This window comes from Vipera ursinii (assembly GCF_947247035.1).
Source record: "Vipera ursinii genome assembly, chromosome: 3".
Classification (NCBI taxonomy): Eukaryota; Metazoa; Chordata; class Lepidosauria; order Squamata; family Viperidae; genus Vipera; species Vipera ursinii.
In genome coordinates this window covers 165,809,303-165,835,816 of record NC_139516.1, presented here as the reverse complement: position 1 = coordinate 165,835,816, position 26,514 = coordinate 165,809,303, and the positions used below count along the sequence as shown (strand labels likewise).

Here is a 26,514-nt window from a genome sequence, read left to right as displayed (position 1 = left end):
GGAAGGAACTCTAGAGTCTTCTAGTCCAACACCCTGCTCAAGCAGGACACCCTACACCAGGGTTCCTGCTGACTCAGGAATTCTGGGAGTTGAAGTCCATGAGTCATAAAAGAGCCGAGGTTGCCTACCCCTACCCTACACCATTCCACACAAGTGGCTGTCCTGTCTCTTCTGAAAGACCTCCTGTGATGAAGCATCCACAACTTCTGAAGGTAATTTTTCTCACTGTTAGGAAATTTCTCCTTAATTCTAGCTTGCTTCCTCTCCTTGATTAGTTTCTTACCTTGCCTTCTGGTACTTTGGAAAATAGGTTGAGGACCTCTTCTTTGTGGCACCTCTTCAAATATTGGAACGCTACTATCATGTCACTTCTAGTCCTTTTCACTAGACTAAACAAACTCAATTCCTGAAGGAGGATGAAAGCAACAGGAGACTTGGTAAAGCTCAAAAACAATGGCAAATAATGCTTTGTTTTTATTTATTTATTCACCCCATTTCTATACCGCTCATCTCTCCCAAGTGAGTCTGTTGCCTATAATGTTGCCAAGAAAACTGCAAGGGACTTGTAGTCAGTCAACAGGCGAAATTTATTTTCTCCACTTAGCATACTTCACTAATGAAAAACTCTGCTCTTGGGGGAAAAAAGAACGTTTAGTTGTAAAATTATATACCATTCCTCCCACCCACCCCTTTTTCCCCCTCCTATGCCCGGGATTCCTGTAACGTCTCGCCCTCGCCGCCGCCCAGCTAAGGAAAGGACGAACGGGGGCGGAGTAGTCTGGGCTGTTATCCTATAGAGAAACAGGAGCTGCAGTAAAGTAAAAGCAGCTCCTGTACTGTTGCAGCCGGCAGCTGTCACGCTTTCGGAGAGCGCCACCCTTACCGTTGCAACCATCTCTCGCCTGTACCTCGGCGTTGTAATGTAAGCTGGGGCCGTGGTTTCCTCGAGGTGTCTAGAAATGAACTTACAAGAACTATATGGGTACTTGGAAAGCAGGGAGGGCCTGTTGGCCTCGGGGATCGGCTGGTCTCTGGTACTGTGCTTTGGAGCCGCGTATGTCTGCTATTATCTCAGGACGATCGCAAAGGTAAGGCTTCCTGCAACCTCCGCCTTTTAAAAGTGGTCCGGGAAACCCACCCGGTGGTGGGCAGAAAGCGGACAAGGCCGAAGGACTCGTCGCCAGGCTCTGACCCACTTTGAAAGAGACAAGTTATCCACGGTTAACCTTATAGCTAGGCCTTGAGCGCAAAAAAAAACACGGTTTGGATGTCGGCGTCTGAGAAAGCCAGGCGCTTTAGGAGAGAGAAAGCAAGGGGCGATTTCCTTTTAAATGAATCCAACGAAAATCGGTTTGCTTTTTTTTTTCCTGTGTAACCTGGTGCCTCGTTGTTTGCGCAGGATACACCGCAGAGGGACCCGGCGCCAGCTTTGTGGAAAGGGGAAGGCAAACGAGCATGCATGCAAAACATCTAGGATAAGGACTGAAATAAATGGGATGTACCGTATTGTCCTCTCCTACTACAGTATTGACACTTTGAAATAAGGCCCCTCATTCATTAATCTCTTCCCTAAATACAGTTCAGATGTTTGGGAGTAATATTCATAGTAATACTACCGTCTTTGCCATTTTTTGTTTTTGCCAAGTCTTTTGCTGGGGAAGGTGAATGCCTGTGTGAATGAATATTGGCCATGCTAAGTCTTAAAGAAATCATGGTTGGAAATATTTAAGCTTGCCTATCCTGCGTTTTGTAAAAAATAATAATAATTTGCTGTTTGGAACAAGGGTATCCAAATTACAATACTTTTCTGCAGGAAAAGTATTACATGAGAGTATTACTGCTAAGTATTACTGCTAAGCTTGTAAGCCGCCCTGAGTCTTCGGAGAAGGGCGGGATATAAATGGAATTAAAATAAATAAATAAATAAATAAATTCAGAAAAGTCAAGATGGCAGACACAACCATGGAATTGCAGCTGTTGCCATCTTTACCTTTTGGACCCTTCCACTCCAGCATATATCCCTCTGGAAAACATAAAACAAGCTGATTTAAGATAATATTCAATTTTCTTCTAAAATTAAGAGTCTTGATCGGGATGATCTTGGCTATAGCAGCAGCCAATTAAATGTTTCCAACTAGCCCCTAAGGAAAGCATTAGGACCATATCACTCATCCATAAGTGACTGGCTTCTCTGAATCTAGAAGGTGTATATGACCATTATGATTGGTAGCTATTAATAATGGGCCTTTAAACAGTTATTTTTCAACCCATCCTCCTGCAATCTAGTTTTCTGTTAGCCTTAAATATTAGGTAGCATTCCATGGTTTCTATGCCAGTCAGTTTTTCACTGGCCAAATTCACTGTACTCTGTGGGGACCTGTGGTTCACAGGTCAGGTAGATGTGGTTGGGCTGAGATTTTTGTCAAAATCCAAGCTTGATAAAAGAAGATGAGGCCAATCATATGTCAGCATGCACAAGAAAATTTGAGGTGCTGGACAGCTCTCTTTGGGTCTTGCTATTTGCAGTTTTCCTTGATTGATTAATCTGCTCAGCTTATAATAAAGAAAAAGAAAAAGATGGTGATTGCCTGCAGGCCAATGTTGCCGGCACATTCAAGGCAGTTCCTCAGAAGGCACAAATTTCCCAATACAGTATCCTGGAAAGAACCAGGCCACTAGAGCAGAGGTGTCAAACTTGCAATGTCATGTGGCCTGTCATAACATGTCATGACTTTTTTTCCATTGCCGGCAATGGGGTGGGCGTGGTTTCGGGATGATGCATCCGGCCCATGAGCCGGCAGTTTGACACCCCTGCACTAGAGCATATTTAAAAGACAGCAGGATCAGACCTACTTTAAAGTCCCTTACCATCCCCTCCCCACTACCCTTAGATACTGGGATAAGTACTCAGGCTTATCACTTGGTCAATGCAGGGTTGAGATACAAAATTGGGTATTATCAACATATTGATGATACTGACCCTGTGTTGATAAATGACCTCACCCAGTAGCTTCAAGCAGATGTTAAACAAGAGAGGCAAGGATGCAAATTGTGGGCCTCAAGCTCAGCTCCTCCACACTTGAAAAATTCCAAGACTGATGGTATGAAAGACTTCCGAGACGTCTGAGAACCAAGACAGTAGTGCTGCCCCACCTCAGCTCTGCTAGAGGTCATCAGTAAGCATAAAGAGGCTTGAAACCTGACTAAAAGGAGTAAAATAATCTGCTTCTTTCAAGGCTCTGTGAAGTTGCAGTCCAGCTATCTCCTCACCAACATTCCTCCAAAAAAAATGCATTAAAATTACAAAAGGAGAATGTGGAAAGCATCTGGATTTTTATGTAGGTTAGTAAAATTTGCACGTGAATCAGATTACAAACACACACTGTACTGGAAGTGCAAGTGTTGTTTTTTTTTAAAAAACTTGCTAAATTATTGTCTTGAGTAAAATGTCTCTTTTGTCTTCTGCAATGTAGGGGAAAATGGAGTGAATCATTATTAAGACTTCTCTTATGTGTCCACAGATGTTGGTAACAGCCCTGCAGGCAAGAAAATAAAGGAGATACTGAAATTCTTCCCTTAGAAAAACAGGCTGTGATTTAACTTACTATAAATCTTTCCCTGCATATTACACATTCCTGGGGTTAAAGATCTTGACATTTTTGCAGTTTCTAATACCTCTCTTCTATGTGCCAGGTGCAGCCTTGGATATGTAAGAATCATATAGAGATAGTACAATATGATATTTTATAATACTAGAGTTATCATATTAAGTTAATTAATATCTCTCTCTCTCTCTCTCTCTCTCTCTCACACACACACACACACTTTTATTTGTCCTATGTACATGGAACCTAAATAATGGTATACTCTAGGAAAAATGTGTACTGTTACATCTGTTATGTACAGAGTTGCTTTAGTTGCTGTATTATTCCTTTTTTGAGCCTATTGAGCTTTGTAGTTATAGATTCCTTAACTGCAAATTTAAAACCATTTTGGTATTGGAGATAAGAGACTTACGGTAATCCAAACTGCATCTTTACAAGTAATTATTCCTGAAATTCGCAAAATGTTACCCTGCTTCGCTCCTGTTTATTTCAATGGGATTTCAGCAAATTTCCCCACAGTGCGGCACTTCTCATTTGTTATTCCCAGTGCATCTCAGATCTACTTCTAGAACAGCAACTTCACTGTGCCTCCCTGTAAACTTTCTCTAATATTGTCTGATCTTTCCTTTCCTGTTTCCTAAATGTTTTGCTAGAAACCTCAGCTAATAACTGGCAATGAGAACTTCTGCCAGTTTCTGCAGGACCAATGCCCTGTGTTGACAGAAATATACTATCCCACTGTATGGTGCTGGGAAGGCCATTTGCAAACACTTCTACGCCCTTTCATTGCATCCAAACCAAATGTGCAGTATAGGAAGTAAGTACTGCTTTCCTTCCTACACAGCTGTTTCTTCCAGAAACTGTCCATTCTATATATAACCAAATGTATGCTTAAATCTTTCTTCCTTTTCCATCCTTCTTTCTATCCTTTTTTCTTTCCTTCCTTCCTTCCTTCATCTGGGTTTACTTTCAGCAGTTGCCTGTCATATGTTTTAAAAATGTTTAGACAGGAGAGCAGAAGCACTCCATAAACCTTTGTACCTTTGGCAGAGGATAAATTTGGAATCTGTGCTTTTAACTGACCGCACATAAACTTCTACATCAAATAAAAGTCTTAGTGTACAGATGTACAGCAATGTTTTGGGGGAGGAATTGGTAGAAGTAAAGGTAAAGGTTCCCCCGCACATGGGTGCTAGTCGTTTCCAACTCTAGGGGCCGGTGCTCATTTCCGTTTCAAAGCCGAAGAGCCAGCGCTTGTCCGAGGACGTCTCCGTGGTCATGTGGCCGGCATGACTAGACGCCAAAGGCGCACGGAACGCTGTTACCTTCCCACTGTAGTGGTTCCTATTTTTCTACTTGCATTTTTATGTGCTTTCGAACTGCTAGGTTGGCAGAAGCTGGGACGAGTAACAGGCGCTCACTCTGTTACGCGGCACTCGGGATTCGACCCGCCAAACTGCCGACCTTCTGATCGACAAGCTCAGCGTCCTAACCCACTGAGCCACCACGTAGAAGTAGTCCAATGCAAATGCAAAGTTCTCCTGTCCAAGCATATTCCTGGAACGTCTGAAGAATAACTTCTGAGCTTTTAGAAGAGAAGAGTAACATTTTACAATGCAAAATACCAGGCTGTGGAATTTTTTTCTAACGATGGTTATACACCTTACCATCAGCCCAGATATTATATAGAAGTTGCATTATGTTTTAAACATTTAGCCACGTGTCTGTTCACATGCCTCTTATTACATACAAGTGAATTGACGTAACTTTATTAACAGTCTCAAGAGCTTCAAAAGTTGTCATGCTGCTGCTGCTTCCAAATGGTGATAGTGGGGAGTTTAACATGTAATAAAATGGGCATATGGAATTGGGGTGAGAAAATTCTATGATTTAACCACTTTGGTTCCATGACTGTCCACAGGAACTGGGGATAGTGATGTAGTTAATTTCCTCTCATTGCAGGAAATGGAAAGAAAGAACGAGATCTTATTCTCTTCCCCCTCCATGCCTGTCTTGCCCTGCCAGTTAAACCCCACCAGTGTTCCTTGTATCAAATGATGGTTATTTAATAATAAACTACCAAAAATGAATGTTGAAGGGATTAATGCAATTATTATTTTGCTTATTAAAACATGGAGGCTTTGGTTTAGTTTCATTTGTAAAAAAAAATCATATTACATATATTGTGTAGGTAGCTTTACAGATTACTTAACTAAATAAATATATCTGGAGTAGAGTTGTAACCATAATACTGCTTTAAAAAAACAACTAGTGCCTTTAAAGAACCTTTTTAAGTTTCTTAACATTCTACTGTGAAGAAATGGGTGGCTACAATAATCTTTTGGTATGTTCTAGTTTGGTCACCATAGTCAACAAACATTTGCATGCAAAGAAATGGATTTGTGAGTGAGTTGATCAGGAGATAAAACACTCCCACACCCCATTCAGGACAAAAATCAGTGAGATGTTAAAGGAAGGAAGAGCTCTCCCACCTATTTTGCTCAACACAAATGCACCTTTCAGCAGCTCCCCTGCCACTCCTGCAAATTACCGTAACTGTGATTGGAGAAAACAGGCAGGCTATTAATTACTGGTCAGTTAATTGGAAGGGAGGCCTCTTCTTTTTCTTCCACCTGCACATCATCTTAAAGCAGACCATGCCATCTCTCACATGACCAAAGGCCACACCAGATATTTAGACGATATCCCAGGAGCTTTATTTAATTATTTCCCTTTATGTAGGAAGTTTCTTTTCTGTCACTTTACAAATGCAATGACATGGCAACTTTTAGGGCATATCTGGAAGCTAATTGAGGGGGAATCATGTGCACTCTTACATTGAATAGGAGGCCTGGTTTTATACTGCATTTCTGTAAAGCTGTTTACTGTTTTTTCCCCTCAGTGAACTTATTACAGCTACAGATGGAGGACAGGTTTCCATGGACTGGTTTGATAATCACAATAGCATACAGTACCCTGATTCAAGCACCAGACCTACTATCCTATTGCTGCCTGGCCTCACAGGAACAAGCAAGGAATCATATATTCTTCATATGATTCAACAGAGCAAAACACTGGGATACAGGTATAATAATTTGCCCTTGATATTTCTGTCAGAATTCTGTTTGTGCAATGGAAATTGTGATTCAAAGATACAAAGAATTAGAGGAAAAACCTCCATCCCCAATTATATTTTTAACATCCATGATAAACCCACAAATATTTATTGTTCCTTTGAAAAAGGTTCCCAACAGAGATGCTTCAGGAGAATTAGGCCACATCGGAGACCCAGTTCAATGTAGAGGTTAAAATACAAGGCTAGAAGTGATGAGATACATTACAAATAAAATTAAATAAAGGGATAATGAGCCAAACAAATAGGGAACTGGCATTTCCACAGAATATTGCAAATTAAATGAAACTCCTGGCTGGGTCTATTATGAAACACCATCTTGTACTGAAGTCCTTTAAAATTTTAAAATAAAAGACCACATCCTACTTATGCATACTTTTTCCATATCCATCTCTAGAAATGTATTTTTGATACCTACAATCTAGCCAATATTGTCCCCAGATGTTCTTGTAAAGGTGCTATATCTGCAAGCTGCTTAAAAGCAACTTTCCCATAAAGTTCTCTAGAGATGAATTTTAGAGATATAAACAAAGCAAAACTAGTCAGCAATCCTGATAAAGAATGCTGTAGTATCTGAGGTTAGTTCCAGAACACGGTAGCTTGCCATCATACATGGCGTTGGATAAGAAAATATAGCTTTGCATATCTTTGTTTAGGGCTACTATATCTGGACAATAAGAATTTTAATTCTGTAATAATAACTCTAGTAATTATCTGGATTTTTGCAACCCAGATCTTAGAGCTCTAATGTTAGAGCCCTTCTCCAATATTCATGCTGACAGGACACATATAATAGGACTCATTCAAAAACAAAAGAGTAACATGCATGTAAAACAGCCATGGGATGCCGCAACTGTGTTTTTTTATGTTGCTTACAGGACTTAAAACGTTCCTATGGAGTTTCACACCTGCAGTTTGCTCCCATTCCTCTGCATGGAAATCTCCTGTTGTGTTGCATCATCCTAAATGAAAGCATGGATTACTTGCATGTTTGTGAAGGAATGTCATATCTGCTTTAACGGGCAAGATCCCTTTTAGAAATATGCTCTGAAAAAGCTTATTACTAATTGTCAGGTCATTTAATAAAGTAGATTTTCCCTGCCTAAATGTGACTTTCTCAAGAGTCAGTCAGGGCCAGCTCAACAGTGTTGGGTTCCAAATAAATGGAGATCCTCCCAATAGAATACCAGGTGAAAACCAGCGACAGGCAAATTGTCCGCTGACATGGCAGCATGGAGGTGGTGGCTGCCTTTTGTTTGCCTTGGACAGGCATGGTTTTCAAATCCACTCATAAACTAACCCAGCTGTGTATTAGTCAGTGCACTATTGAGCTAGTAGGGTTTTCAGCAGAGCCAGTGTACCCAAAGGCTAACACAGACCCATGTTAGCCAACGGGAGGATCAAACTAATGGTGTCATTGTCCTAAGTTTTTACCGAGTGTTGAATACTGCTGTTTTGTTTCCAGATCATTTTGTCACTTCAATAAGCTTCATCCTCTGAAGTTTTTTCCTCCTCCATGCTATTTTGCAGTAAGCCATCTGCAATGTTATTTAGAGCTGTGTGCAGGGGATCTTCAAAGCACATTAGCCCAGAGTCAAATTAGCCATGAGTCCAATTACAGCAGTTGAATTCTCATTTTACAAATCTCACTGCAAGTCCATGTATTTCTTCAAAGTCCTTTATTCTTATTCTAACTTTCCTTTCATCAATAAACCAATGACTTGGGGGGGGGTCTTCCTGTGGCCCTTCACCCTCATTCTGCTTATCAGCCAGCTTCTTACCGTACGTCTAATGCCTCCTTCCTGCCCCCACCCCTCACAGCAAAATAGCTACAGGTTTGCAAGACCTTTTCATCTGCTGTCTCCATCCAAATCCTCATTGCCTACAATTGTGGTTTGGGCTGGCCATCCAAACTCCACTCCTACCTCTTCCCTTCCACCTCCTGGCCTAAACCGCTCATCTCTTCATCTTTCTTCTAGGACCTGCTTGGCTTTTGCCTATGAGGGTGATTCCAACTTTGTTCCCTAGCAATGTTTTTTGAGAGACTTAAAAGATTATAGTCTGCTGCAAACATAAACTGGATTGCTTCCTTACAAAAACATTGTGAATGCTTGGGGTTTAGACATACTGAAAGGCAGAGAGAGGGATGACTTGGCAACAGCAGGCAGATTAAAAAGAGAAGGACAAAATAATGAGACTTGGTATTCTGGGTGCAAAGACTATGTTACTATTCTCAGCTTGAAGCCCACTTCCACCATGCCCAAATGGAACTGATCCTTTGTTACTAAGAAGTGTTTGCTATCCTTACTCCATTGTAGGTATTACACTACAATATAAACACTGCATTTTTCAGTGACAGTTGAAAGTACCTCAACACCTTCATCAAAATTGGCTGCAGCATGTGCACCAGTGGCAAACATATTAATGAGGAAGTCATCTATTCCTTTCTTCCTGATCCAGTTTCTCAGCCTTCTTCCTGTTCTTATCTATACGGCAACAGATGATTTAGTTTTGGATACAGGAAGAGATTTGGCAGATACAGAAAACATATACCTCTGTGGAAAATACATATTTTTATTCCTTGTTCTGAATCTTTTGGCAAATCAAAACATATAAATTGAAACAGCTTTCAGATATGTGGATCTTCACTTCCAAGAATACTCAAATGAACAATTCTGGTAAACAGTACTCTTTGTTTGTTTTTTAAAGGTGTGTGGTTTTTAACTATCGAGGAATTGCTGGTGAAAATCTCTTGGTAAGAATTGCTTTTAAATAAAGTAAGAAGATTGAGGAAATGTAATGTAGTGAGCATAACTGAAAGAATGTAACAATTCCTTTAAGTTTTGAAAAACTTAGTTCCCGGGTGACCACTCTTAATTTATTTTTATTTATAAAATTTTGAAACCACCCATCTGCCTTCCAGAGGGACTATGGGCAGCATAAAAACAGTATATAAAATTGGAAAAATGTCAAGAACGATTAAGGAAAAAAATCAATGTTAAAAGTTAATTAAAAGGTGGGAGGAGGGTGTTCAAGGCATTAACCATCCCCATAACTGTGTGCTCCTCTGTGAGCCTTAAGCAAGGCCACAATGTTTTCACACGTGCAAAAGGCTAAGAAAATAAGGGCCTACCTCACCTCTTGGGGGGGGGGGGGCAAATGTTCAAGAGAATGAGGGTAATGGCAGAGAAGGCTCTCTTCCTGAACCCCACCAGTTAGAATTCTTTAGCTGATGGGATCTGCAGTATACCTTCCCCACCTGACTGGTGGGATGGACTTATGTAGTGGGATGAAGACATTACTATAGGTAGCCTAGCCTCATGCCATGTAGGACTTAAAAGTCATAACCAACACCTTGAATTGGACCTGAAAGCACACTAGCACCTAATTTAGCTTGCGTAGCAAATATGTTGTGTGCATTGTTCTTTGGGCAGCCAGAATTGCCTGCACAGCTGCATTCTGTACCAGTTGAAGCTTCAGGATATTTTTTCAAGGACAGGCCCATACGGAGCACATTGTAATAGTCGAAATGGGAGAGGATCAGGGTATGAGTGATCGAGCAGAAAGCCTCCCTATCCAAAAAATATGGTACAAAATAGGAAGAATAGAAATTGCATTACTTAATCACTACTTCATCATTCATATTTTAACTGTATTGCTAAAGAGAACGTACCGGTAGCTAAAATGTGAAGGGTGAAGAAATGAGTAAGTGACAAATTTATCATCACACCCATACAGAACATCGCCAAATTTGGAGAGAATAATTCAGGTTTCCAAGTTTGTGAATTAAATTGAAGCACTAATTCCATTTAATACTGTGTTCCTTAAGCATTCCCAGAAAGAAGGGAAAAATCTCTCCTCACATATACTTTAGGCTGCATCTTGTCACGTTAAATAACAGATCTTACATTTTATATTACACATTGTCAAAATATGGGGCAGAAGAAAACAGTGGTGAAATAGGATTGGCATGAAGGACTAGTGTTTTCAGCCAGTTGCCAAGCTTTATGTCAACGCTGCTAACATTGGATGTTCTTGCTTTGACAAAAGATGAAGAATAAGAACTTGTATATCACTTTTAGAGTTAAAGTTAGTTGAAGAAGGGAGGGGGAAGGAAGAATGTATGAGAAATTAGTTAGACATAATAACAGTAGCAGAATAGTTTCAAGGTTGAATGTAATAAGAGACGATAAAGAACTGGGGGGTTACGCTAAGGAGGGAGAACTAACCCTTCAAACTAATTGGAAAATGTGATCAATGACAGCAAGGAAAGGAGGGAACTATGTTTTAATATTATTGTGCTTAGGGGAGGGGAATTCAGATTCCAGCTTCTCCCAAGTATTGCCGATGTTATATGGCTCTAATAAAAGACTTTTAAGGTAAACATTGCCTCAGAGTTCTTTGAAGAGCTCGTCTAAAACTTGACACTTTACGTGAATTAAGGGAACTCTCCATTCTCTCTGCCTTTACTGACGTTTCCACTTCATTGTTCACTTCCCCAGAAGAAAAGGCAGAAGGCAAAGGTCCCCATCTCTGCCAGAGATTAATTACTTATCCAAGTAACAGCAGCTGCTGTTGCCTACTTCCTTCAGGGCAATGGTAGGGAAAACCCAGGCTCCCTGTCACCCAGAGGAGAGAGGAGTTGCCTTTGCTGCTCACCAACCAGGTGAGGTGCAACAGCTATTCCTCATGCCTTTGCTTGCTCTCTGTGAGTGGAGTGGTAGTTATGAGACCTGCTAGTTTTCTATGCAGTTAACAAGATGAGAGGGAAACCACCACATCCTAGGAGACTCACCAGAAGAAATCTACCAAAGGCATCTAGTTAACAGCATTTCCTCAACCCTTGTTTTTACTGAACTATGGTTTACTCTGAGAGTCCAACAGCTAGAAGAGCAAGGCATGAGTAATATAAATAAAATTTATATTTCACCTTTTGAAGTAGATTTGTAGAAAACACAGGGAGCACCAGAATAGAGCCCTGTAGGTTCTCAGTCCGATGAGCAGCCATGTTTAGGTAGCAGGATTTGATATATTTTAATATAATCTGCAAACTTAAATTGACCTTGTTTCCATCATCTTCTCCATGTGCCATAATCGTCCACATTTATTATATTGTTCCTATCTCTGCAACCTATCAGGAACCCTGATCTAAAGTTGAAGGATTTCCTTTGTTAGCAAGGCAAATGAGGATAAAATAAGATTTTGCAAGATTTTGTTAGAGTTGTATTTGCTACTAAAAGACCTTAACTTGAACTGTACTTTAGATGTCGAATTATCTTGCTAAATTAGAGTTATAGGAGTTTCCATTGCAGACTTGAAAATTTTCCGTTTTCTTGAGCGCATCTCATATTGTTTGAAAACTTTAGTTTATAGCATGTAAGACAAAAATGCAGCACCTGGATCTCCTCCAAAAATTGCCTAACTACTATGACCAATATTATTTAATCTTTAATGTAGTAGATAGGAAGCTTATTAAATGCATATTTAATCATATGCAGTAATCATATGATTTATGTTTAGTATAATTTAAACTCAATCAGTGAGAGCCAGTTTAGCGGTTAAGGCATTAGACTATAGACACTGAGTTCTAGTCCCATCTGGATGACCTTAAGTCAGTCACTTCCTCTCAGCCCTAGAAAGGAGGCAATGGCAAACCAATTCTGAAAAACCTTGCCAAGAAAATTGCGGGGTCTTGTCTAGACAGTCTCCAAGAATCAGATACAATTGAACAGAAGAAAAATCAATCAAAAGATCTATATTTTTTACAGTAGCCTTCAGCAAACAACATAAAAAATAAGTGGTCTTGTTTTAAAAGGACTGCATGTTCCTGACCTAGGGAATTATATTTAGCTCAGGCAGGATGTGTGTGTAGTTTTGCTTAGGCTAGCAAAAAGATGCCAAGAATCCATGATATCCAAAGCCCAATCTGTTGCTCTCACTCCAGTTCTCTGAGCATTTAATTTTGCAGCGTACCAACCACTGCATAAATATATGCTTTAAAAATATAAGAGGGATGGAAGCCCAACAAATGCTAAAATGATAGTTATAAGTATAGTTGGGCTTTGATTTAGGACCTCTACTGAGTCCAAAATTTCTATTGTTAAATGAGACAGTTGTTAAGTGAGTTTTGCCTCATTTTTTTACCACAGTTGTTAAGTGAATCACTGCAATTTTTAAGTTAGTAACACAGTTGCATATTGAAATCTGGCTTCTTCACGGACTTTGTCAGAAGGTTGCAAAAGGTGATCCCGTGACCCCAGGACTCTGCAGTCACAAATATGAGCCAGTTGCTAAACATTCAAATTTTGATCATGTGACTATGAGGATGCTGCAATGGTTGTATTAAAAATGGTCATAAGTCACGTTTTCCAGTGCCATTATAACTTCAAACAGTTGCTAAACAAAAGGTTGTAAGTCAAGGACTACCTGTACAATGGCAACCAAAGCATCACATTGGAAACTAACTTCAGATAAATGTTTGGATAAGTCTCCATCCAAATATGTAATATATGAGAGTTGGGGCAGCAGTTTTTATTGAAAGAACCATTTCTTTTATAATGTGAATTATGATAGTTTTAAGATTAAAATTAACATGTTGAATCATTCCCAGAAATTGATTAGGAATCAGTGTCAATTTCTTCATAGAAATTAGGTCCATTCCAATTTCTTGCTCCTGATCTCAAACATTAATAGAGATTTTAGAGGTAGCCTTATGTAGAGAGTTATTATCCAGCTTGGAAATTGTAGAATTTTGCATGTATCAAAGTTATCAGGTGCCTTGTCTCTGAAAATGACTATGGAGGGTAAATCAAACTTCAGTTGATGAAAAGCTTAATAAAGTAAAGTTTATTTACAATTATAGTTCAAAATATAGTGCACTGTAGTAGTTGAATAAAAGCAAAGTTGCTTGAGGGAACGGAGAGACAGAGATGCAAGTTTGGGAAAATATAGTAATAGAATTATAGATCATCCAGGCAGAATTAAATTACTCAGCAGTTGTTGTCAATCACAGGGCCTTCTCATAGCAATTATAAAAAGGTAAATGGGATAACCGTTCTGCTAACAACAATCAAACTTTCCTATAAAAAGATATATCTATGTGACAGATAAAACTTTATTGTGATCTGTGATCAGTAAAATAAATCCAATTATTTTGTGTTCTTTATATCAGGTTTCTAAATTCATTTGTCCATACATTCATTTGTAGTGTATATATATATGTATATTTGTACAGGTAGTCCTTGACTTATATCAGTTCATTTAGTGATCATTTGAAGTTACAACGGCACTGAAAAAAGTGACTTATGACTGTTTTTCACACAACCGTTGTAGCATTCCCATGGTCATGTGATCAAAATTTAGACATTTGGGAACTGTCTCATATTTATGACCATTGCAATGTCCTGAGATCTTGCTATCACCTTTTCTGACAAGCAAAGTCATGGGAAAACCAGATTCACTTAACCATGTTACTAATTTAACAACTCTAGTGATTCACTAAACAACTGTGGCAAGTAAAGTCATAAAATGGAGCAAAATTCACTTAAGAAGTGTCTCAGCAACAAAAAATTTGGGCTCACTTGTGGTTGTAAGTTGAGGACTATCTGTATATGCCGTCATTCATTTGTATATTCATTATTCAATATTCATTACTTCATTGTGAAATAATTTTAACCCATCACCTGTTAATACAGATATTATATCTGTATAATTAATTCTTTTGTGTATTGCACAAAATGTAGCATAGAACTTCAGTGCAAACCCTGTTCTCTTTGGATATTGATCTACTGCAAGTTAGATAATATGCCTCAGATTTTTTTGAGAACTAAGGTAGTAGACGATACTTTCACAGTATTATGCTTTCCATAATAAAAACAAGGCAGCGACGTACTAATGACCATCTGGAGTTTATCATCTCCATGTGGACACCATTGATGGGATTATATTTAAGCAACATCACATGAAGGCTCTTCTCTGACTTGCAGCTGTGAAAATTATATGCGTTGCTGCTATGAGTATTATCAAAGAGTATATTCCTGCTTGGCATTGAATCCTACATAATTTAAACATCATTCTCTTAATTTATTGTTTAACTATCGCTTAGCTTTTACATATCCTAGACTAGGGATGATAGTTTATAAACCAAATCAACATAGCTTTTCCTGTACTACTTTGCTCCAGAATAATTAGTGGTTATCCAATAATACCAGTGGCGTTAGCCCAGATGAGGAAAACATTCTTTTGAGTCAGTAATTTAAAATGTTAAGCCGGGTTTTGTTTTACTAATTTGTGAAACTAGTTTATACGTTGAATGGCCTTAAATGTTCAGTTTGATAGCTTCAAAATATTTATAATACATTCTCATCATTCAGTCATTTGATTTTCTGTCTCTTTTATGAGATGAATATACAAAAATATACAGTGATAGACCAAATATTTTTTTAAATTATATTTCAGTAGAAGCAAAAATCTAATTTAACTGGATTTTGGAATTATATATGTTAACATTAAAGTTTCATTCTGACGTGGGGGCACTTATAACCTATGAATATGCAGAATTTGCTGCATAATTATATACTGTCATACTGAGCTTGAAAAAATAATCAAGGCAGGTATTACAGTTAAGAATTCTTAAGTGAACAGATGCAATAACCCTATTCTTTTAAATACCCGTTAAATTATAAATAGTGTTTGAGGAAGACATGTTTCTTTGCCTTTGCACAATTACTTTAGGAAGGCAGGTCCTTTTAAATGGGGTTGAATGTTATTTGCCATTTATGGACAGCCATAATTTCATAATAGTAAAGTTGGAAGGGACCTTGGAGGTCATCTAGTCCAACCCCCTGCTCAGGCAGGAAACCCTATACCATTTCAGACAAATGGCTGTCCAGTCTCTTCTTAAAAACTTCCAGTGTTGGAGCATTCACAGCTTCTGGAGGCAAGTTATTCCACTGGTTAATTGTTCTAACTGTCAGGAAGTTTCTCCTTAGTTCTAGGTTGCTTCTCTCCTTGGTTAGTTTCCATCCGTTGCTTCTTATCCTGCCCTTGGGCGCTTTGGAGAATAGCTTGACTCCTTCTTCTTTGTGGCAGCCCCATTTCAAATAGGGATCTTGTATGACATTAAAAGACAAGTAATTTGCTTAATTACCTGAATACATGAATTAAAATACGTGTTTTAATCTGACTCAAGAGACAAACTGATTACATAGTTTACTCCAGTGCTTTTTTTGTAAAAGAAAAAGGTGCCAGAACTCACACACGTCATACAACCCGCCCTGCCTACCTTACAAGGTTCCATCCAAAAAACGGTGCCGGAACTCCGTTCTGAGCATTCTATGACAAAAAAAAGCCCTGGTTTACTCTCATTTAGGCTCACCCCTACCTCTAAAACTTTCTTCCTCTTAAATTTTTAGTACAAATATCTTTCATCCTCATTCATTTATATGCCTCTGTCTCTACCTTCCTTAACTCCTTCCTTTTAGTCCTCCATCTCTCTCTCATCATAATAAAGCATAACAAAATACAGTGCTTAAGATAAACAGCCCAAGTATCAACTGTATCAACTTCAATTCTACCATCTGCAGCCTAAATTAAGGAGTTCACTTATTTAAAATATCACTACGTTAATTCATAGCTATTTGCCGGAAATTGCATTTCAAATTTCAGCTTAGCCTGGTTTTGTAGCTTAAGGTGTCCATAAAAGACTGTACTGTCCTCTGGGCCTTCCGGGTGTTTCCACTTTTATTTCATTGAACATTGTAAAATAAATGATATATAAATAGATCAAGGAGTGTAAAAGATATCCATTTGTTTCAGGAATAGGTAAAGGAAGTATTTCTGACAGTTCAGTTCTTCAGCTCCCTAACTGAAAAATAGAGAAACCCATTCCTGTTTGTTTTACGAGTTGATTTTAAAAATACTGAGCTAATGAACATGCAGCATTTTGAACCTTCAGATAAAAAAAAGCTCATTAGATAAATATCAGGAATTATTGTATGCTTTAGTAGGCTATAAAATTAAATGTGGCAAACTCATTTAACAAGGCAAGAAGAGCAAATCTGAGTTGCTTTGCTTTTGTAGATGCAATTCAAGTCAAAGCCTTTATCTAAGAAAGGAGTATCATATATAGAAATCCTTTCTGTCCTAGGATAAGATAATTGTAGTGCAGTCCTTATCTGGGCACCTGTGCCTTGTTATTTGTACCTGATATATATTGCAACTTACGTTCAAATATAAATGACATACTTTCTGTAGGCGGCATTTGTTGAACAAGTACAGTGATTAAACTCATATTATTAAGCTACTATCAAAACAAATTACATGCTTAGGGTGATTCTTGAATCTATCGCTTCTTGAATTACTAAGATTGGATATATTTATATTTAGTAGCACATAACTGACATAAATTTACTAATGGCAGAAGATTTATTTTTAATTAATCTTCCTTTATCCTGTAGACGTTTTGAAGTTTGGGGAATCCTTGAGAGCAGCTCAGGAAGCAGCCTAGGAAATGCAGGGAAAAGGGAAAATCCGTAAACATTCTTCTTCAATGAAGGGCTAATGCTAGCTCTTTCTCTGTGGAATGACTACCTTCAATCTTCTGGAGTGTCATTAGAGCTGTATTAATCTATTGCATGTATTGCCCTTGATAGCGTCCTGCTTTGCTTCAGTCTTATTTAAATTTAACATAAATGATGAGTGTACTGTTTCTCATTTGGGGCTCTCTGTAGACACCAAGAACATACTGTGCTGCTAATACAGAGGATCTGGAAACAGTTATTGATTATATACATAAGTTATACGCTTCAGCTGCATTGATGGCAGCAGGTGTTTCTATGGGAGGGTAAGTAACTGAAATCCCAAAATTGTAGATTTATTTATTTATTTTATTGGATTTATATACTGCCCCTCTCCCAAAGGACTCGGGGCGATGTACAGGGCAGTTAAAACATGGTATACAAAGTTAAAAAAATAAATTATATTAAGTTCAGTTAGCCCCAACAAGACAAATTCTAAAGTTTAAAATCTCAATCCCTCAGTCCAGGCCGGCAAGCTCAAATAACCAGGTTTTCAGGTCGCGGTGAAAAGAGTGAAGGTCGGGAGCCATCCGGAGCTCAGCAGGAAGCTGATTCCAGAGGGCGGGCGCGCCCACAGAGAATGCTGTCCCCCTGGGGGCCACCAGCCGACACTCCCTGGCCGATGGCACCCTGAGGAGGCCCTCTCTGTGGGAGCGCACAGGACAATGGGAAGTTGACGCCGGCAGAAGGTGCTCCTGTAAATAAGATTGATCACATTTGGGGAACAGCCTGATTTTGAAGAAGGCTATTCATCCACCCCCACCCCAATCTTAGTGGTATCTTATGGCAAGCGGCCAAAAACCAACTCTGAGTTTTTTATCTCATTCTTTCCCTCATAGGAATACAGTACTATATAAGCTCACTGAAGGAAGTTACAAAATTCTCGTGAAATTCTCCAGTGGTGAAATCAAATGCTAAAACACAATTTAGTATGCAACTCAAATTTGAACACATTGATACTAAAAATAATTATATTACTAATAGTCTATTGTTATTTCAGCCTTGCTAACAGAGCAAATATACTAAGAAATGAATCTAGAGAAGAAACAAAGATTATAAATTGGATCTAAAGAATGTTAATGGTGCTCTGTCTGGAATGACCTTTCCTATCTTGTGTTTCGCTGGAAACTCTTTCTTTAAAAATCTTATCACCAAAGTGTGTCCCTTTTAGGAACAGCATAGAATGGTGTGGCAGATATACCAGCCTTTCATTATAGGATACCGATTTCTGGATCCAACTTAGTGATTCACTGCAAGCCTTTTGAGTTCCAAATTTGAAAATAATCAATGAACAATATTCAAATATTAGCACTGCAGTGTCATCTAATATGACTGGCATTGTTTGCCATAGCATCTGTCTCATAGGTTACAAAAGCTAGTGCAAATATTCAGGATAGCTACAAATACTTTTGTGAGATTTTTTTTTCCAGATTTCTGTTTCTCTCCTGTTTGTAGCATGCTTCTTTTAAACTATTTGGGCAAAACTGGGAAAAGAACACCATTAAAAGCAGCTGCAGTTTTTTCAGCAGGATGGAATGCTTTTGAATCTGCAGACTCACTGGAACAACCAGTAAATTGTCTTCTTTTTAATTATTATTTAACCAGCTGCCTAAAGTCTTCAGTTACTAGGTAAGTGAAAGGCAAGTACATTTTGGAAAAAAATGTATGTTAGTGTGAAATTCAATTCCAGTGAAAAAATGTTATGTAAAGAATCAACTTTACCTAGATCATCCTGCCTACACTATTAAATTGGTGTCTATTGTCCTATCCATGTAGAACAACAATTATGTTGGAAGTCAGGGAGCAAAAGTCCTTTCTGATAGAAGCCCAACTTTGTCTGAACTTGGTCCTATAGACATCCTGGTTCGGCTTAATCTCTGCAGGTCCTCTAAACTACTGTTCATTATTGCTGTTACTTTAAAGGATCGTATCAGCTTTATAAGTGTGTAATGTATTTTATCTATAGTAATCCTGTGATCTTTTATTTGTTACTTGGAATAGCATTGCTGCAAAATGTGCTTAAAGTTCCCAGAGAAGTATTAAGGTTCATAAAAGTTCTAATTCAGATGAAATGAACTTTCTTTTTCCCCCTTCCAGGTAAATATATAAGAATTTGATTTATTTTCTTATGTACCAGCAGTGGCTTCTAAATATATATTTTTTTGATTATATACTGTCAACATCTAGCAATGACATGGACAGATTGTCTCTGTGACCCATTGTCTTCAACGTGGTCATTCAGGTCTTCCAAGAGTATATCAACCACTGGAATTTAATCCATCCAACTTGCTGCTGGTCATCGTGTTCTTTTTATTTCCTCCCTTCCCAGCATCAGAGCCATATATAAGAGACAGAGAGCTAGAGTATATATGTATACACTGAAAAATTCTATGCAGTCTGACCTCCTACATAATACCTGCTTCCAACCTCAGTTCAGAAATGAATTCTTTAGGCAACCTTAGTCAAGCCATCATTTCAGCTTTTGCCTTAACATACAGATGTTAAGATTCTGAAGATTAGTGATTTCTCATCGTTTCCCCAGCCAAAGGAACAGAGGAAGGAAGAATTGGTTTTAGTCTCATAACTTTTTCCCCAATTTTTTTATTAGTCTATCAAGATACAAAATACAAACAAAAATAAAAATAATGGGAAAATAGGGAAGAAAAAAGGAAAGAGAAAAAAGGAAAAAGTGTAGGGGAAAGTGGGAAAAGAAAAACATTGATTTCCAACTCTTTTTAGTGCAATAGAACAATAACTTATGGCCTCAACTTTTTACTTTTATTTAATATACACTAGCCAGTTCTATAACAACAAACTATCTAATCAACGAAACCCAGATTCAAAGTTTCAGTTTTTTCCATCTCAATCACAAAATCCAGAAACAAGTTTTAGTCTTATAACTGAATGTCTTATTCTTCCAGCTAAGGGAGAAATAAAAAACTTTTAACATTATTTCTCTGAAACAATCCTGGATCTTTAACATTGCAATTATGCTGCTGCACACCAGAGTTTCAATAAATACCATTTATAGTGTGGTACAGGATGGCCATTGATATTTATCATTGAACTGACTTACAAGGGTGCCGTTTTGTGGCATGGAGCATAATTTCTTTCAGGCATCCAATCATAACATCCTCAAGGTGAATTGAGCCAAAGTTATAAATTTTCAGTCGCTATAATTTTATTTCTTCATGCACAACTTGCTTATCCATGATTTATTTATCAAATTAGCATTTTTGCCTTAATTCATTGGCCACAGTTGCTAAACAATTGAACCACAAGCTAGACAATCATTATGTAGACTAGAACATTGTGAAAATTCAGATTTGTTTGATAGCTCTTAATTTGATTTCTGTATTTTTTTATAGACATCGGCAAGTATTTGATAAGCTATTTAACATGAATCTTGTAATGAAGGTATGAGTGAATCATTTGTTTCTAAACTTTATTTTTTATTAATACAGATGTAAGTTCATAATTTGAATTATGTATTGTAGGCTAAGACTATTAGGGAATTTGACAAACAGTTTACCATAGTCATGTTTGGCTATCCTTCAATTGAAGCTTATTATGAAGATGCCAGTCCATGTCATAAACTGAAGAAAATTGGAATTCCAGTGTTATGCTTAAATTCCCTGGATGATGCGTTCTCACCAAATCATGGCAAGTTTTATTTTTTGTTGTCTTATGATGATGCTCTTGATTGATCTTGAACTGACTGTCCTTAGAAATAAATTTGCATTGTATAATTTAAAAGGCTTTACAGAGTAAGTGCAATAGGATTTGGATGTGCTAACACAAAGATTGCCAAATTTTATTTCAATTAAAAGTATTTTATAAACTATAGTTTATAGCCTGATTTAAAAAGAGGGATTTTATATAATGGTTCATAGCCTTATTTAAAAATAAAGATTTTATATAATTTCTTGGGATCCAGTTTTTTATCCAGATGTGAAGTATCCAGTTGTCACCCCCAAGTTCTAGTCTTGTAATACCAATAAATGTGTATTGTGTATTCTTTAAAAAAATATAGAAATTTCTGTTATGACCAGTACTTATCTTTTATTAACCAGTATCCTACACCCAAATCAGAATTGCAGTTAAGTAAATCATTAAGTTCCAGTACTTCCAAATAATTTTATGAGAATATGAGAATATTCTTTTTCTCTCCCTCTACCCTGTTTTATTTCTTCAGCTATACCAGTCGAAATTGCAAAACAAAATACTAATATAGCTTTGATCCTTACTTCCTATGGAGGCCATATTGGTTTTCTGGAAGGACTGTGGCCAAGAAAGTGCACATACATGGACAGAATCTTCAAACAATTTGTTCAAGCTGTGTTTGAGCATGGGAGAAAAATTGTTACTCTCTAGCAATTTATCCAAATGATGGTTTCAGCACAGTGTCAGAGTAATTAATCTTAATGCACATACTTAACAATCAACCAGAAAATGAAGAAAATCCATGATTCAGAGCAAATTATAATTTTGCTTAAATATTTTTGCAGTATTATTGTTTTTGTTTCATAGGCCTTTTAAAATATAATTAAAAGCACTCTGCACATATAACATTGCACTCATCTAAAGTAATTAGATATTACTCAGGTGTTTTAATTTCAATAATTCAAATGTAGGAATCAGACATTTGATTACTTGTTCTAATGCACTTTATGTTCACAAATAAGTGAGAGCACAGAAACAGCTTCTATATGGGCACAGGCTATGGTTAGGAAATGCGCTCTCTCTCTCTCTCTCTCTCTCTCTCTCTCTCTCTCTCTCTCTATATATATATATATATATATATATATATATATATATATATATATATATATATATATATATATATAATGTATATAAAAGTAATAAAAATAGCAGTTCAAGAAGCCATAGATTGTAGCAGTTATTGATTTTTGCATCTGTAACACAATTACATTGTCGACTACGTTTAAAGCTTTCGTTTAAGTTGTTGCTCTAGGTCTTATTTTTAAAATTGCTATTAAATTATAACATTTATATTTATACCAGGTATTTTATCTTAAAATGCAGAACAGAAATAAACTTTTTTTAAAAAACAAAACAGCTAATTCTAAGTTATTATAATTCTTACATTTAAGGCTTACATTGTTTTATGTGATCATGATGGATAAAATATGGTTTATATGAAGACAATTTAGGTTTTCTTTGGATAAGAGTTGACAGGAACAAAGCAGTACTATAAATTGTACATTTGCCACAGTTTGACTCCCACTGGATTTTTCCCCCCAGTTCTCAGCCCTTATGTCTAGATTAGAATAAACTACAAAACATTTTCAACACCTTCAGGAAAAAAAGAGGTGATTCTTTACAATTTTAGGAGATCACTGATACTGACTACATAGTTGCTTTCTCCCAAAATGCTTTTATAAGGTTCAGTGGGTAAAGCACTGAACAGCCATGTCAGAATTAAAGGGGGAGTTACCATAACTCTAGTTGGCATTGGATGAATTAGATACCTCTACCTATTCCCATCTTTCTTTCATTAATCATTCTAATAAAATCTTTAAAGTGTTCAAACACTGGTTCTATTATCAGCTTTTTTCCATTGTAAAAGACAAAGCAGTGATGAAGATGAAAACCGAATGTATGTTGTAAAAACAAGCAGGGATTTTGAGTTATGAGTTCCTAAGGTGAATTATAAGCTCAAAATAGGAAAAATAAATCAGAAGCAGGTTATCTGTTTGAAAGGCTTCAAGAAGGAATATTTTGAAGTACTATAGTTGTAACTACATTCTATTCAGAGTCTCATTTCTGAACTGACCCCTAAAATAAACAGATTGCTTGATATACTGTATATTTTTAATCTTTCAAGTTATGTTTTATCCTATACAGCTTGTAGATAAAACTATTATATTCCACTTTTGATAGTAACATTTTCCAATGCCTCTAATACATTGCAAACTTTCATTTCTATTGTTACCACATTCATTTTTATCATTCTTTCCATGTAACTGGATTGTTCCCAAGGTTAGTATTTTACAGAAGATACATTATTTCTCCAGATGCCTTCTCTTTGATCTTTAGTAGAGCTTTCATTACCTCTTCATCCAGCCCTTTTGACTCATATTCATCAGAGGCTCACAAAGATTACTGGCATTGGGAAACCTTTATCTCTATTGGAGCGTGGCAGATGGTGGTGGTGGTGTCAAAAGCCAATGACTGATATTAACAGGCTTAAGTGGAACCAGTTTCCCAATGCCATTCCTTAATACAGCCCAAATAGCACAACCTGTATATAAGAGGAAGCGACAGTTTTTCAGAGGATTCTTAAAAGAAGACTAGTAGACCTAGACTATAAAAATCTAGAATGTTATATTACATATTATATTGCATTATATTCATGACCATATTTTCATGGAAAAAATAAAGTACAAACCTGAAAAAGGGACATATCTGAAGCTTTCATAAAGATAATTTAACTGTTTATTATTTTTCTCTACAAAGGAAAATGTAAAAGCAAAGAAAAACTTTACAAAAAAGCATATTTTAAGAAAAATATTTTAAGTCAAATTATACACAAAAGTAGTCAATGGATTGTGAAAGCAATTTGCAACCTACCCTACTAGCTGCCCCATTGACTTTTGGGAAGCTGGCAGGGAGGTCACAAATGATGATCCCATGATTGCATTCATCATAAGTGTGAGCCAGTTGCCAAGCAGTTGGGGCCATATGACTGGGGGAGGGGGAACTACAACAGTTAGAACTTCAAGGACTAGTCATACAATTTTTAATTTATTTTTAGTTTTTAATTTTAATTTATTGCACAGATGATTTTAATTTTATTTTTATCTTAATTTCTGTACTTATATGTTTTGTTGTTAGCCGCCCTGAGTCCTTCGGGAGATAGGGCGGGATATAAATCCCATCAATAAATAAATAAATAAATATCACTTGTTCAGCACCATTGCAACTTTGAACAATTAATGAAGGGATGTTCGATAAATGAGAAATACCTATACAGATAACCTCACTTAAGACAGTAGCCGTAAAGCATGACAGTGACTATATTGCTTAACATCAGAGATCCAGTCCCAAAGATGCTACTTCAGTTCTTGCATGAGAAGCGAAATGTCTTCAAAGAAAAAACAAGTCCAGTTGCCTCGTGAAAATGCATCTTTGGGAAAACTATGACCTAGAAGACTGAGAATCTCCATGGACATAAGAAATCCAGGCATTCCCCATTGCGGTTAAGTGAAACTTAGGAGTAGCTCCTTGCAACTTCCTGTATTCTTCCAACAAATAAATGGAGAAGCTGTCAGGAATTCACAAGTCCTAGGCACTTTGCTAGCAAGCTTGTGGATAGATAAGCAGCTGCTGCTGGGGGGTGGGGTGGGGTATGTGGGTGGCCAGAGAAGCGTGGTGTGAGCCTGAATGGACAGGATGGCTGCTGCCAGGCATCCGACTCTGACTGACTGGATCAACTTGCAAATTTTCCTGCCAGCAGGAAAGGTTGCAAACGGCAATCACGAGATTGCCAGACACACAACCATCATAAATGTGAAGTGGTTGCCAAATTGCAATCACACAACTGTGGGAGTGCTGGGACAGCCAGAACTTCGGGGCTAGCTGTTAAGTCCCCCTTATTCAAGCCATCGTAATTTTGAAGCATTGACGAACACATGGTCATTAACTGAGAACTGCGTGCAAATTTACTTTAAAAAAGACAGTTCAATGTTCATACTTTTCGCACGAAAGACCGCCTTAATTAGTACCATTTGCACATACCAGTTAAACAACTAAAATAGAGAACATAATAGTTTTTATAAAAAATAAATCTAAGGGGCAGCTTTCTGAAATAAAGGCCGTATGGCACTCCAAACATATTACATGGTATCGCAGAATTATTTAGCATTACTTTGCTGCAAAAGCAGTGATCGCACCTTGCTTAAATGTCACGTCAGAAACAGGAAGCTAAAACATTCTGAAGAAAACTGAGCATGCTCCGTAATGGACAAAATTCTGACCGCAAGAATAAGACGGAATAAACAAAATTAGCATTAACTCATCTTGAAGAACTCTATGGTTCCCTAAGCGGCGCTTTTAATCAACAACGCATGTGTAACAGTTGCTTTTGCTACTGCTTTCTCGGAAATCCGGTTCTGACGTCACTCTTTTTCAAGGAGGCAAGCGAGCCTGTCAGGTGTCAGCTGGTACCGTTCTCGGGCGGAAACTTTGTTGGTGTAAAGAGCGAGAGAAAAAGGCAATCTCTAGCACACTTCCGGTTCCTCAATGCAGAACTTTTGGAAAATAATATTTACCCAATTTAAAATTTGATGGTTGCCGCTGTTGATCTTTAAGAAAGCTAGTAAAATAGAAATAAAGAAGATCGATTTAAATAAAATTGGGCATTTATTATATGAATTCGAGTTCCTTAATTTACAGTAAGATATATACAAGAAAACTTTAATAACCTGACGCTCCTATTGTTAGCAGCTTTAGACCGTGTAAAGCAATATTTTTAATTCCTATGACAATGCTATCCTTGGGCTTCCAACATTTCCTCAAAGAACAGGGGGGAAAAAACCAGTCACTAGTTTGAATCAGTTTGTTAAACTGTTAGCCACATTACCTGGATGGTGTTGATAATAATATGTTAAATATGTGTGCCGCCCGACTCCCAATGTCTCATTTTTCCTCACAATTTTGGTACGCGTGGGTGTAACTTGTCGGAGCTGGTTAAGACTGATGCACGCCATTGAATTTTTGACACTTTCACTTATTTCAGTTTCTACCGAGGTGAAAACTTTAGGCAGGATACAGAGCTGAATCTATAAATGAACCGATATATAGGGCAGCTATGAAATTTGATCAGCGAACATTTGGACGCCTTGATGTCATCCGAGTTTTCTGCATGCTTTTTTTTTTTTTTGGCCATCTGGCGGTCATCCGACTTTTTATTTATTTATTTATTGCATTCCAGACTGAGGGCCCTAGATAGAGTCTACGCGGGAACCTTTTCCCACCGCTTGCTTGCTTTTCTGACTTTCTCCTCGGCGTAAAAGCAAAAGTACCATAACGGGGGCGGGCAAGGCAAACGGGTTCTTTAAGGCAGCGTTTCCCAACCTTAGGAACTTGAAGATGCGTGGACTTCAACTCCCAGAATTCCCCAGCCAGCATAGCTTTTCTGACTTTCTCCTCGGCGTAAAAGCAAAAGTACCATAAC

General features: G+C 37.6%; 1 protein-coding gene and 1 long non-coding RNA gene across 3 annotated transcripts; one reads left to right on the top strand and one right to left on the bottom strand.

Annotated features, from left to right (window-relative positions):
• The first annotated feature begins 850 nt into the window (after positions 1-850).
• ABHD3 (abhydrolase domain containing 3, phospholipase) lies at positions 851-22,087 on the top strand. The gene is made up of 9 exons (XM_083359533.1): positions 851-1,088; positions 4,259-4,422; positions 6,508-6,690; positions 9,448-9,493; positions 17,469-17,581; positions 18,771-18,944; positions 20,684-20,732; positions 20,813-20,978; positions 21,511-22,087. Exons 1-9 carry the CDS (start codon positions 960-962, stop codon positions 21,687-21,689), a joined length of 1,203 nt encoding a protein of 400 aa, XP_083215659.1. The 5' UTR covers positions 851-959; the 3' UTR covers positions 21,690-22,087.
• LOC310638449 lies at positions 15,123-26,466 on the bottom strand. 2 transcript variants are annotated; one of them, XR_014492111.1, is made up of 3 exons: positions 25,921-26,466; positions 25,232-25,653; positions 15,123-15,847 (listed from the first exon to the last, which is right to left on the bottom strand). It is a non-coding gene; the product is annotated as an uncharacterized lncRNA (long non-coding RNA). The 2 variants fall into 2 exon arrangements; XR_014492112.1 differs by lacking the exon at positions 15,123-15,847 and adding an exon at positions 22,808-23,580.
• Positions 26,467-26,514: the final 48 nt, after the last annotated feature.